The following is a 14,133-nucleotide window of genomic DNA, read 5'->3' on the forward strand; positions in this document are numbered from 1 at the left end:
CTCTTGAATACATCCAGTGAATTGGCCTCCATTGCCTTCTGTGGCAGAGAATTCTACAGATTCACAATGTCTTATTGTAAGTCTCTGTTGCACATTCAGTTTTGCTCTGCTAGCTTTCAAAATGCAAAGCCAATTATTGCAGCTTTTGTGGGGAACGTTTCTGAAGTGCTTTTGTCCTGTCAGTGACACAGAAAAAGGGTTTTTGCAGATTGTTCCTTTGCCCTCATCATGATTGACTAACTGCTTTTTTATTTCTATCATTCTGTCTTTTGGAAGCAGGTTCACCTCGAGACACAATTAGTGCAGAAAAATTGTTTGCAATGCTGCAAGATGGAAACACTGAGGTGATCATTATGGATGCACGGAGCTCCAAGGATTACCAGGAATCTCACATACACATGGCCAGGTCATGTTGTATAAGTGTGCCGGAGGAAGCTATCAATCCAGGGTAGGAAATTCAGTCCATTTGGAATTGATAGCAGATGCTATTTTAAAGATTGAGAAAGAAGTTGGACACTGCTTTCATGAAGATTTAAGTTTCTGTCTCACTGCCTCAAGTTAATATTTCTGGAATTCTTCCCTACAGAATCACTGTCAACCAGATAGAGTTGAGACTGCCAGAAGAATCAAAGGAGACATGGCGGAAGCGGCAGTTTGTTGATTACATTATTTTGTTGGATTGGTTAAGTTCCATCAACCAGTTGACAAGAGGAACTGTTCTTCAGAGTCTCAAAGATGCACTTTACAAGGTTTGGAAATTACTTACAACATGAACAGTGTGGAGTTGTCTTATGTTTATGACTGTGTGCCATCATTCTTTGTGTATATCATTCTTTGCTGTATGATCAAAGAATGGCGCATCCAGATTGAATTATTTCCCTGAAATTCTCCACATAGTATCAGCTCCATCTTGATACGCTAAATCCATTGTCAACAATTTGCAGTACACACCTGCACCACAATATCCCTTTGCATGAAGATGGGAATATGGGACAGCAACAATATCTGTTGGTGATGGAAGGGTTGCGTGCGCTAGACTATTGAATGTTCCACTTTTATCTTATGCAGTGGGATAGCCAGGTAGTTCTTCGGAGTGAACCAATGGTATTGGAGGGTGGCTATGACAGTTGGCTTCGCTGCTACCCAATGTATACCACCAATCCCAAAGTGGCTGTTCCAAAGGAAGAATCCTCTACTGCTGTCCAAGTGTCCTGTAAGTATTCTGTATCCTGAATAAATTATGGCTTTGAAAACATTTTTAACATGACTATATAACATCCTTCAATAGAGGGGTGAAAATATTTATAGTACGTTTCCTTGAAACAGTAAGTGGAGCATAAGCGGTCTAGTGCAATGTGTGTGGCGGTGATTGGTGAATTTTCTTAGGGAAGCAGGGACAGAGGGATCGCAAGAATATAATATTTACATTTCAGAAATGTATAACACGTTTTGGATTTGGTATCAGCCTGAGAATAAATTATAAATCTGTTGGCCTGATGTAGAATCACCAAGCTTTGTGGTGGAAGGGATAATATTCATCTGAAATCTCCTCCTCTGTTAGGATGACACAAAGAGGACCTGGCCAGTTCTTAACAGGCATTCAGTGGGACTTTCAATGTCCACACTCTTTAAGCTACTAAGCGTTGGAAAATTTGAATGACATAAAGGTATTAAATACAGAGTGAATTTCCTCAGAGAAAATGTGTGTTTGAAACTTGCTGTGGGCGATGGAAGGGAGAATAACAAGAATAGATTCCATGTGCGATCTTGTAATATTTCTGGGTGTGAAGTAGAGATAATTTTGGTTATGTTCTCACTGTTACCCACCCCACCCTCCCCCGTTTCTCGTAATTACTTAATGGTAATAATGCCCAACAAAGAGCTACCAGCTTTGCTGTGGTACCTCACCAATGCACTGAAACTATGTCATTGCAGAAGATATTCCAGCCTATCCTTGTAAGGGAAAGTTACTGAATATTGAGTGGAAATGTGTGACTGAGTTTTGTGTCGCCTCCAACCTTAAGCCAATTATTACGTGGGTAACTAAGTCACATTTACTATAGCAACTGTGCTCACCCTATGAGCTTGATGGGAATGAACGCTCTGTGGAATTTTAGTTTGTGCAACCGGATGCTAAATCAAAGCTTTGGAGCCAAATACTGTGTTCATTATTTTATAACAGTGAACTTTAGTTATCCATCTTTGGAGGAACCACCACCTCTTCAACCACCTCCTGCAGACCATGATGAAGTGGAGGCTTTCCAAGAATTGGGAAGTTTTAATGGAAGCATCGCTGAGTTGGAAGGGATTACAAAAGAAGTCAGCATAGAACCAATTGCTAACGGAGTTCCTGGTCCGAAAGTTTCAGTATCAACTGGTGTGCTGCCTGTTGCAGTGAAAACCATTCCACAGGTATGTGTGCTATACTACTGAGAATGCAGTGTCCTCTAAAATTCTAGCTTCCATGGTTCTGACCCATATTTCATTCTTACTGTATCAAAAGGGGATTCAAAAGTAAAACGAAAACAAACCTTCTGCCCAGAGTTAATTGCTGTGAAGTCTTATTTAATTTTTCTTCTTGTCTTTAAGGCTGGTGTGAATAAAACTAGGATTTTGTAATGTGAGATATTTCTGGAACTTTGAAGTGGGTTAATCATTGGGTTGATGGCAAGGATAAGCTGGGGGTACAGAATCTGTATATTTTACACCTTTCCATTAGTGCAGCGTGTCCTTTGGGCAAGTCCTATGGCATCGCATTTTAAATCTCTTTGTATTTCTTTGTTTATATTCTTACTCAGAGCTTTTGTTTTACTTTTTCTCTCTCTAATCTACTGATTGTACATCTTCTACAATTTACCCAATGGATCCATTACAGCATCATGCCTCCCCCACACATTCTGTGTAACTTATTTCCTTCTTGTTATAAGATCTGGCTTCTTGGCAGCCAGATATGTCCATGCCAATATGTTACCTCATGGTTCTTTTTTTTAATTCCGTGACCTTTGTGATACCTAATCGAGTCTTCAGTAATCATCAGCAAGCAACTATTTCTATTGGATATCAAATAGCTTAAATTATAGCTTCGGCTTTGGGAGCTCAATGCTGCATTGTGACATTGTGAATTCACAAAATATGAATTTAATTGATCTGCCATTTCTTAATTCTACATTATTGAAATGGAAATTGGCCTTATGTAACAATAAAATTAGCTTTTTTTCATATTTTAAAGTCCTACTTCCTAAAAATCCCATGGTTTGTGCTTTCCCCAATCTAGTCAACTTATGTTCTTCTGCATGTATGTGCGCATCTGCAGCCAACATTCACCAAGTAGATAAACAGTCATGGACCATTGCTAGTTATGTTCCCATTTTTTAATAATGATCCAGTTATTCGAGTCTGTTTTGCATTGATTTGGCATCTTGAGATTGAAAATGTGCAATGAATTCCAGGTGTATTGTCTCTGATTGGCGCCTTGATTGTGAATTCTAGATTGTAAAAGTGCTTCTTACAGTGAATATCTTTTAAGATTCACAAGTACAATTGTATTTTTATGTATTTGAACAGATTGATCGAACTAAGAAACCTGCACTAAAAATGCCAGAGAGGTCTCATCCCAAATCTGACATTGCTGGTACAGAGAGCCTGCCAGTTCACAACGGACCAGTGATACCAGATCGGTCAACAAAGCCATTTGTGGAACCACAAAACCCTTTAACAGATGAAGAAATAAGTCAGATCCATGCTGAAGCAGCGCAGATTAAGGAGAAGGCCAGAAAGGAAAAAGAACAGCGTGGACGCAGACAGGAAGAGCAAAGAAAAAAGGAGCAATCGGAGAGAGATAAGGAAAAAGAGCAGCAAGAGGAAGAAGAAAAAGAGCTCAAACTAAAAGCAGAGCTTGACAAACAGAGCAAAGAAACCGAAGAGCATAGAAGACAGGAACAGGAAGACAAGGGGCTGAAAGAGGAAGATGAAAGGAAACTATTAGCAGAGCAAGTCAAGAAGTCTCTGGAAGAAAAGGGTAAAACTGAAGGTCAGAAAAAAGAGCAAGCGGATATGAGGAAAGAAGCGGAAGAGCAATCTGTACCTGAGCCAGAGGCCAGCAGCTCCAGTAGAGAAAAGCAGGTACTTCAAAATATAAAAAGCTTATAAACAGCTTTAATAAAATGTACTAGCAGGGACAAACTTGATGGCTTGGTATTATATTTTCAAAGAGATTTTAAATTTGTTGCAGCAGTGGTCCTAAAAATGAATATATTCTGGCTAAATGTATCTGCATTGGTAAATTCTGGATTCCTTTTTATTAATCATAATTATATTATTAACCAAGTATGTTTTGCTAAAGAAGAATTTGATCTGCCATAGTCATACCAATAAAAAGTAACAAGACACACAAAATACATTTTAACATAAACACCCACCACAGTGACTCCTCCACATTCCTCACAGTGATGGAAGGCGGAAAAAAATGTCAATCTCTTCCCTTCTTTGTCCTCCCACCGTTGGGGGCTCCCGTAGCCGGCGATCAGACCCTCCTCGTCGGGGTGATCAAGCTCCCACATCGGGGGGATCTCTGCTCCCCCGCGTCGGGCGATTGGATCCCGGGTCGGAGCTAGTCGAACCTCTTACGACTTTGGAGTCTAGTTTGACATCTAAAACCTAATATTCCTTCAGCAGCCACAGAGCAGCACTTTGGCATATCATTGCCTGCAAGTAATAAATGTTCCTGTACTTTTCTTTTAAGAATATGTATTTCCTTTTAAAACAAAGAAAAATATTATATTATAAGGGGTCACAGTTTAAGGATAAGGGGGAAATCTTTTAGGACCGAGATGAGGAAATAATTTTTCACACAGAGAGTGGTGAATCTCTGGAATTCTCTGCCGCAGAAGGTAGTTGAGGCCAGTTCATTGGCTATCTTTAAGAGGGAGTTAAATGTGGCCCTTGTGGCTAAAGGGATCAGGGGGTATGGAGAGAAGGCAGGTACAGGATACTGAGTTGGATGATCAGCCATGATCATATTGAATGGCGGTGCAGGCTTGAAGGGCCGAATGGGCTACTCCTGCCCCTATTTTCTACGTATGTTTCTATGTTCTGGCTCTTCTCCCTAGAGAAAGAGGATTAAACGAAAACAAGTTTTCAAATGAGAATTTATTTTGAAGTAAAACTGTTCTGTCTGTTTCACTGACAATTAATCAAAATTCAGACAAGATTTTTTTAATTGTTATTGGTACCTGGAAAGTTCTTCATGAAGGAAAAAAAGTCACTGCACTTATAATTTCAGAGTTTTTGATGAAATATTTTGGTTTCTAACCAAGTGTGAAAGTGTGACTGGGCATTCGTGGTCAACGAGCCTACAAGGGCATGACTGACTGAAACTCCCTCTGTGCTGCATTGTGATTCTGAGACTGCAGTTTTAAGCAAATATATTAATAATGGTTTATAAGAAAATTAATCATGCACGATGTTTGAGAATATTTTCCTTTAAAATGTTTATTTAAAATGTAGGAACCTCGAGATATGTTAACCAGAGCAAGAAGTGAAGAAATGGGTCGGACTGTTCCAGGCCTGCCACCAGGATGGATGAAGGTACAGTGGGCATGTTTTGACTTATTAGAAGTGTAAATAATCAGGTGCATATTCTCCCATATTTTTTATTTGTTTTTTTGTCTAAATACGTGAAAAAAAATCTATAATTTAAGAAAACAAGTGCTTTATACATGGTCCCATCTTTTGTCTCTTAGTGCCTGCTGAATTTCTCCAGTACATGCATATCATAAAACAGTGTCATGCTAGGTTCAGCAAGACACTGACATTTTATTTTCCCAATACACTTGTGACTGTAGCACAGTAAAGATGGGCCTTTTAAACCTGCTTGTTGGGCTTGCATGACTTTCACTTGAAACATTGGGAGCCAGATTTAATTGTGTGGAGGTTGGTTTTGGAATCAAGAAACTGACTATCCAAGTTCTGCTTGTAAATTCTGCATACATACATTCTTAAGTGAGGGTAGTGATTTCTGTCGGCGAATATCGAGGCATTTTATTACGGTTTTCATAATCCTGCGTGATCTTCTTTATTTTCCATTCTAAAAGATTTGGCTTTCCGATTCCTCCTTTGATACTTTGATTAGGATAAAGCAAATCTCACTATCTTGAGTATAATTTTCACTTTGACTCTCTTCCTTATTAGTTTCTTGATGTGGTGACTGGAACCTACCGATACTATCATTCACCGACCAATGCTGTTCACATGTACCCACCTGAGATGGTGCCATCGATCACACCACCTACAACCCCTCCAACTCATAAAGCCAAACCACAAAGTGCAACAGATGCTGATGTCCCCAAACTGAAACGCTCCTACTCCTCGCCGGATATTGCTCAAGCAATTCACGATGAGCAAAGGAAGGTGATAACAATCAAACCGGTGCCCACAATCAATCGGGAAACAAAGTAGGTTTTTTTAAATCTTCAAGCGTTTTTGTGTGTGTTTATGTATTGACATTGCTTTTTATATTATACTTTGTAATCTCCTTTGGGTTTGTTCCTACTCCTTTGTCATGGACACACTGGACTTAACTAGTGAATCCATACTCGGCCAATATAATCATTTCCCTATTCCCCTTTTGAATCTTGTACCCCCTTTCCCCCCCCCCCCCCCCCCCCCCCCCCCCCCCCCACTGCAAATCATCTGGCATAGCTCTGGCTTAACGGCCACGAGATTATGGTGTACTTGATAATGCTGTGTCTGTTGTAATTGTCTTAATTGCAGTGTTGTAGTGTCATAATCAGCTAAACCACGAACATTCTCTTCAATAACCAATTATAAAAGCTTCACTTACAGTGGTTTGTGTTTTAGACAGTAAGAGGTGTTCCACTGTTCTGAGTCCGAAAATAAGTGAAATTTGTGCATCTTTTTAGACCTGCTGTCTGCAGCAAAACTGAAATCTCAAGCCCTTCAGCTTCTCAAATCCGAAACTTAAATCCTGTGTACGGAGGCTTGGGTCGGGCCCTGACTGGTCTACGCAACCTTGGCAACACCTGCTACATGAATTCCATCTTGCAGTGTTTATGTAACACTCCACGACTGGCTGAGTACTTCAATAAAAATTGTTACCAACGAGATATAAACAGGTAAAAGTTTTCACTTATAAACAAGTTTAAGTGCAACAGTCTAGAACTTAGATCAAGCAAGGAACATAAGAAACGTGGGGTGCAGTTAGGAGGGAAATCAGGAGAAAATCTAGGGTTCCCTTTACTTGCCAACCTTGCCCCATCACCCCACCAGGAACGTGCTGTCCCTGAACTCTCGCTATCTCACTTTTTAAAAAGTACCCATTTGCCAGTCGGCCCTTTACTTGCTTGATCAACCTCTGCGAGTTCCTATGCATTGCCTCAAATTGCTCTTTAGGTTTAGAATCTGAACTTGTAAATTTGTAGACTGGTTCTATCTTTCTCCACAACTATTTAAAAACTAATAGTTATGGTCACTGGTCCCAAATTACCCCCAAATTGACATTGTAATCACTTGACCTCCCTCCTTCCCAAAAGGTCCAATGTTGCCCCCTCTGTAGTAGGGTTCTCAGTATTGATTAAGGAAGACATTTAACAAATTCCACCTTGTCTTTTGCAAGTGGGTAACCCTGTCAATATTAGGAAATTTACAATCTCCCACTGATAATATCCTATTGTTCATACAACTATCTGTGATCTCCTTACATCTGATCCATTAATTCCCACAAATGATTGGGAGCGGCAGCTACAATACAGTCCCATTCAAAGCGACGACCCCCTTTTTGGTTTCAAGTTATATCTCACTGGATGATCCCCCAAAAATATATTTGTGCAACATGGTCAAGAACACAGAAATATACAATCCGCTTGCAGTACTGAAGGCACCATCGCTTCACAAAAGCAGAGTATCTTTGAGTTCCTGAGCTTGAAGCCGTTTCACCGAGAACACAACACATATTTGAAGTGGAAATCTCTTCCTGCTCGTTGGAACTAGGCCAAATTTTAAAGACAACTTGCCCTCGCAGCAAGTGAAGAAATGCCAACAATTGATAGCTCAATATGTATTGTTAATAATGTTAATCTACTTTTCTTGTAGGTCAAACATTCTTGGTCATAAAGGTGAGGTTGCTGAAGAGTTTGGTATAATAATGAAGACTTTGTGGTCAGGACAATACAAATGCATCAGTCCAAGAGACTTCCGGGGGCGCATTGGAAAAATAAATGAAACGTTTGGAGAGTATGCGCAGCAGGATTCCCAGGAACTACTCCTTTTTCTCATGGATGGGCTTCACGAAGATCTAAATGAAGTAAGAAGTGATTGCATGCTGTGTGTGCAGAACAAAGACAAATTATTTGCAGAGATTTGTTTCAGGGAATGAAGATAGATATCTGTGAGACAGTTTGGAGAATATGTAGGTACAGTGCCCTTCATAATGTTTGGGACAAAGACCCATCATTTATTTATTTGCTTCTGTACTCCACAATTTGAGATTTGTAATAGCAAAAAAAATCACATGTGGTTAAAGTGCACATTGTCAGATTTTGATAAAGGTCATTTTTATACATTTTCGTTTCACCAGGAAAAAATTACAGCAGTGTTTATACATAATCCCCCCATTTCAGGGCACCATAATGTTTGGAACACAGCAGTGTCATGTAAATTGAAGTAGTCATGTTTAGTATTTTGTTGCGTATCCTTTGCATGCAATGACTGCTTGAAGTCTGCGATTCATGGACATCACCAGTTGCTGGTGATGCTCTCTGGTGATGCTCTGCCAGGCCTGTATTGCAGCCATCTTTAGCTTATGCTTGTTTTGGGGGCTAGTCCCTTTCATTTTTCTCTTCAGCATATAAAAGGCATGCTCAATTGGGTTCAGATCGGGCGATTGACTTGGCCACTCAAGAATTTACCATTTTTTAGCTTTGAAAAACTCCTTTCTTGCTTTAGCAGTATGTTTGGGATCATTGTCTTGTTATAGAATGAACCGCTGGCCAATGAGTTTTGAGGCATTTTTGAACTTGAGCAGATAGGATGTGTCTATACACTTCAGAATTCATTATGCTACTACCATCAGCAGTTGTATCATCAATGAAGATAAGTACCTTCAGCAGCCATACATGCCCATAACACCCCCACCGCCGTGTTTCACAGATGAGGTGGTATGCTTTGGATCTTGGGCAGTTCCTTCTCTCCTCCATACTTTGCTCTTGCCATCACTCTGATACAAGTTCATCTTCGTCTCATCTGTCCACAAGACCTTTTTCCAGAACTGTGGTTGCTCTTTTAAGTACTTCTTGGCAAACTGTAACCTGGCCATTCTATTTTTGCGGCTAACCAGTGGTTTGCATCTTGCAGTGTAGCCTCTGTATTTCTGTTCATGAAGGCCTCTGCAGACGGTGGTCATTGACAAAGCCACACCTGAAGAGTGTTTCTGATCTGTCGGACAGGTGTTTGCCGATTTTTCTTTATTATAGAGAGGATTCTTCGGCCTTCAGCTGTGGAGGTCTTCATTGTCCTGTGCCAAGGAAGTAAGCTCACCAGTGCTCTCTTTCTTCTTAATGATGTTACAAACAGTTGATTTTGGTAAGCCTAAGATTTGGCTGATGTCTCTAACAGTTTTATTCTTGTTTCTCAGTCTCATAATGGCTTCTTTGACTTTCATTGGCACAACCTTGTGTGTCCTCATGTTGATAAACAGCAATAAAAGTTTCCAAAGGTGATGGAAAGACTAGGTGCTGAGAGCTCCCTTACACCTGTATTAAGGAGGCAATTGAACACACCTGAGCAATTACAAACACCTGTGAAGCCATGTGTACCGAACATTATGGTGCCCTGAAATGGGGGACTATGTATAAACACAGCTGTAATTTCTATATGGTGAAACCAAAATGTATAAAAATACCCTTTGATAAAATCTGACAATGTGCACTTTAACCACATGTGATTTTTTTCCATTACAAATCTCAAATTATGGAATACAGAGGCAAATAAATAAATGATGGGTCTTTGTACCAAACATTATGGAGGGCTCTGTACAGGCAGATGAGTGATTTATTATGGCATTATGTTCGGCACAGTATTTGTGGGCCCTAGTGCTTGTTTTTGTGCTGTTCTATGTAATTGGGGAAAGTCCCATTGTACGGGCTGCCCACTGTTTTTTTCACAGGCATCATAAACCATAGTAAGCATGGCAGCTAACTTTCCTCTCTTTTAATCTTCCTTTAGGCTGAAAAGAAACGGTACAAAGAGGATAATAACGACAACTTGGATGATACAAGAGCAGCTGATCTGGCCTGGACGAAGCACAAATGTCTCAACAAATCCATAATAGTTACCTTGTTCCAAGGCCAGTTTAAATCAACAGTACAGTGTCTGACTTGTCATAAGAGGTCACGAACGTTTGAGGCCTTCATGTATCTATCTCTGCCACTTCCTTCTTCCAGCAAGTGTTCTCTGCAGGTAATGTAATTAACTTACCTAAGTTTTGTAGGTAACGGCCATTTGTAGTTTGTAAACTTGTTTTATTCAGGATGGGGCCCATGATTGGTGGAGCAAGAGAGCAATGAGTACAAATTTCTGCTCCTGGTTTGCTGCTTGAGGATTTCTGATGAAAAGCAGCCATGCGTAGGTTCATTGGTGGTGCCTCCTTCAACTGAGTTGTCTGCCATTACTCTTTTTTTTTTGGATATAGATAAAGGCGAGACATTTTGTCAAACGTTCCATTGAAGCAATGGGTGTGGGACTGCACCTTGAGGACACATTTAATGCACAGTGTATATTTCTAGTCACCACAAGATAGGGAAAACGTGCAGACGTGGCAGAGTGCGATCATCGGGATGTTATTTGGGATGGAGTGTTTCAATTCTGAGGAAGGGCAGGTTTGCTTTCCTTGGAGCAGAGTAACCTGAGCAGCAGACCTAGTAGAGAGGTGTATAAAATTAGGAGCACCATGAATAGGGTAGATAGTAGAAAACTTTGCCTGTTGGCCAAGATGTTAAAAACGATAGGAATATGGTCACGTGGGACGGGAGTACACGTGAGGCGATCAGAGGATTAAAGGAGAACATGAAATGAATCGGGTGGACAAAGTAATGGAAAATCCTGAGTGTTTCTACAGGTATATTAAAAGGATGACCAAGAATAGGTGCCCGAAAGAGCAGTATCATTGTCTTTGTGTAGTGCCACGAGATATGGGGGCAATATTAAATTAATATTTCTCATCCGTACTTGCACAAGCATCAGGTCGCTAAGAAATTGTGGCATAGAATTATGATGTCTTAGGCCATATATGAATTACCAAAGGGGAGGTATTGGTAGCTTTAAAGCGGATTAAGATGGTTAAATTGCCAGAGCCTGACCAAGCATATCCTCAGACCTTATAGAAAGCTTGGGAAGAAATCGCAGAGGCCCTTGCATAGATGTGTGCACTATCTTTAGCCACAGATGAACTTTGAAAGGGGGGAGTGGACTGAAAAAGACTGGACATTATTACAGTTGGGTGAGCCTGGCGTCAGTGATGGGACAATCGTTGAATGAAATTCTATGGGGCCGTGTGTGTTGGCACCTGGATAGATAGGGACGGATACGAGTATGCCAGCATGGCTTTGTGTGTGGGAAATCTTGACTCACAAATCTGACATGGTTTTTGAAGAGTTCACCAAGAGGATTGATCAGGGCAGCAATCGCTGACTATATGGATTTTAGCAAGGCCTTTGACATAGTCCCACATGGTAGGCTAGTTTGGAATCACGAGGAATCCAGGAGAGGCAGCCAATTAGATTCAAAGTAAGCTTGGATGCAGGAGTCAAAAAGTAGTTGTGAAGCATTGTTTTGCTAGTTGGAGGCCTGTGACCAATAGTGTGCTGCAAAGGTCAGTGCTGGGTCCACTGTTTGTTATCTACATTAACAATTTGGATGATAATGTGGTAAACATTGTTGGTAAAATTACAGGTGACACTGAAATAGTGCAGTCTACAACAATGCATCAGAAATAGTAAGCCGTTTAGCTCTCAAACCTGTTCATATAGAGTGTTTGATCTTTGACAAAATCTTTTTTATACTGAAACATACAGTTTCTATGGTGGCAAAACAATGCTCATAAATTTGTACATATTTGCAAAAAATCTTTTTGAGAGGTGGGCAAAGGAATGGCAAATAAAACAAGTATAAGGTGTTGCACTTTATGTCAAACCAAGACAGGACTTGTACAGCAAGTTTTTGGTTTGGTTTATTTATTGTCATGTGAGGCCTGTGACCAATAGTGTGCTGCAAATGTCACAGTGAAATGCTTGTTCCGCATGGTCTCCAGTCAAATCATAGCACACATGTGTACAATAGATCCTCTTCTGGAACAGAACACAATCTTTAAATTCCAATGCCATCTTGTAGCTTCCACATTTCTGAGAACTCCAATCTTGGCCGAGGGAGATAAGCAAGTTCTTGTATTCTCACTTTATAGCTTGGTGTCTTAGTGGCATTGGATCGATGAACTAGATGTTATTCTGGCCCAGCACGGTGCCCTGGAGAGTGCTGTGGAATAGAGAGATCTAAGTACATGGTGCCTTGAAAGCGACGGTTCAGATGGACAAGGCGGTAAAGAAGGCATTTGGCAATCTTACTGCCTTAGTAAAATGTATTGAATACAAAAGTCAGGACATCGTGATGCAGATGGGGAGTTTTGGGGCAACTTTTCACTTGGAAGGTAGTCTGTATTTGGAATGAACTTCCAGAGTATGCTATAATAAATAGATACAATTACAATTTTCAAAGATGTATGGACAAATATATGGGTAGGAAAGGTTTAGAAGAATATATGGACCAAATGCAGGCAACTGGGACTGGCTCTAAATACCATCTTAAATGGCATGGACACATTGGGCTGAAGGGCCTGTTTACATGCTGTACAGCTCTGGCTCAAACCCACTACCCACTGTGTATACCTGGCTAGGTTTTGATCTTGATGCGTTTTTCTGAGTTTTTGACACAGTCATCACCTTCACTGGTTTCTTCCGAAGTCTCACTGTTGGTGATCTTGTAAGGCACTTCTTTGTACAACTTGGCTCTTTATTACCATTTACACAGCTGTAATCCCAATCTTTATTCATCCTTACCCTTAACAATTTCAAAGTCCTGCTACTGCCAGTCCACAATTACTTCAATCATTTGGTCCTTTAATTATCAGATTAGTTGTTTGTTCTTTTGCAATATTAGATTATCCCTTTCATAAACATACCCATTTATTTAGCTTGTTCTCTGGAATGGTTTATAATGGGTTAGTTCTCAGGGCTGTAAAGCTGTCCACTATATTCTCAGTTGGCACTGACCCAGGTGTTGATTACATGACCTTCCTTCCCTGTGCTTTGTACAGATGTGTGCATCTCTTTTTAGTCAGCAGAGTGTCCTTCAGAGCCCAATAGGATACTTGCCATCTCTCTGGCTGCTACAAATGAGTGGTCAAGACACATTATTTCTTGCAAGCGTAGGTGGATGTTTTCAACAATCTAATACTTAGTCGCTCGTTGCTGATTTAATTGCTTAGTTTCAATTAAAATCAACATTTTCTTTTAAAGGATTGTCTCAAATCATTTTCCAAAGAAGAGAAACTCACAGACAACAATCGCTTCCATTGTAGCAATTGTAAGGCTCACCGTGATTCCACAAAGAAGCTAGAGATCTGGAAACTGCCCCCCATTCTACTGGTGCATCTGAAACGGTAGGCTCTTTGATAAGTTATAGACTGATACAGTGTGGAAACAGGCCCTTCGGCCAAACTTGCCCATACCGGCCAACATGTTCCAGCTACACTAGCCCCACCTGCCATTATTTGGTCCATATCTCTCCAAACCTGGCCAAGCCATGAACCTGTCGAACTGTTTCTTAAATGTTGGAATAGTTCCTGCCTCGACTACCTCCTCTGGCAGTTTGTTCCATACATCCACCACCAAAAAGATACCTCTCAGATTCCTTTTTTTTTTTTTTTCGCCTTATACCTATGTCCGCTGGTCCTCGATTCACCTACTCTGGGTAGGAGACTCTGTGTAACAGACTCTGTGCAGCTACCCAATCTATTCCTCTTATGATCATATACACCTCAATAAGATAACCCATCCCCTTCGCCTC

General features: G+C 40.5%; 1 protein-coding gene across 6 annotated transcripts in view; it reads left to right on the plus strand.

The window, feature by feature from the left end:
- Positions 1-14,133, plus strand: part of usp8 (ubiquitin specific peptidase 8) — a 33,028-nt gene that overhangs the window by 10,786 nt on the left and 8,109 nt on the right. For 5 of the 6 annotated variants that reach the window (XM_055661306.1, XM_055661303.1, XM_055661302.1 and 2 more), the window contains exons 7-17: positions 277-448; positions 587-749; positions 1,069-1,213; positions 2,183-2,412; positions 3,565-4,122; positions 5,506-5,586; positions 6,190-6,452; positions 6,921-7,133; positions 8,110-8,320; positions 10,240-10,473; positions 13,584-13,726. In XM_055661306.1, the coding sequence (XP_055517281.1) occupies positions 277-448; positions 587-749; positions 1,069-1,213; positions 2,183-2,412; positions 3,565-4,122; positions 5,506-5,586; positions 6,190-6,452; positions 6,921-7,133; positions 8,110-8,320; positions 10,240-10,473; positions 13,584-13,726 (2,413 nt within the window). The remainder of the gene's footprint in view (positions 1-276; positions 449-586; positions 750-1,068; positions 1,214-2,182; positions 2,413-3,564; positions 4,123-5,505; positions 5,587-6,189; positions 6,453-6,920; positions 7,134-8,109; positions 8,321-10,239; positions 10,474-13,583; positions 13,727-14,133) is intronic. The other variant, XM_055661308.1, reaches the window with a different exon arrangement.

Source organism: Leucoraja erinacea, chromosome 33 (assembly GCF_028641065.1).
Source record: "Leucoraja erinacea ecotype New England chromosome 33, Leri_hhj_1, whole genome shotgun sequence".
In the NCBI taxonomy this organism is placed as follows: domain Eukaryota; kingdom Metazoa; phylum Chordata; class Chondrichthyes; order Rajiformes; family Rajidae; genus Leucoraja; species Leucoraja erinaceus.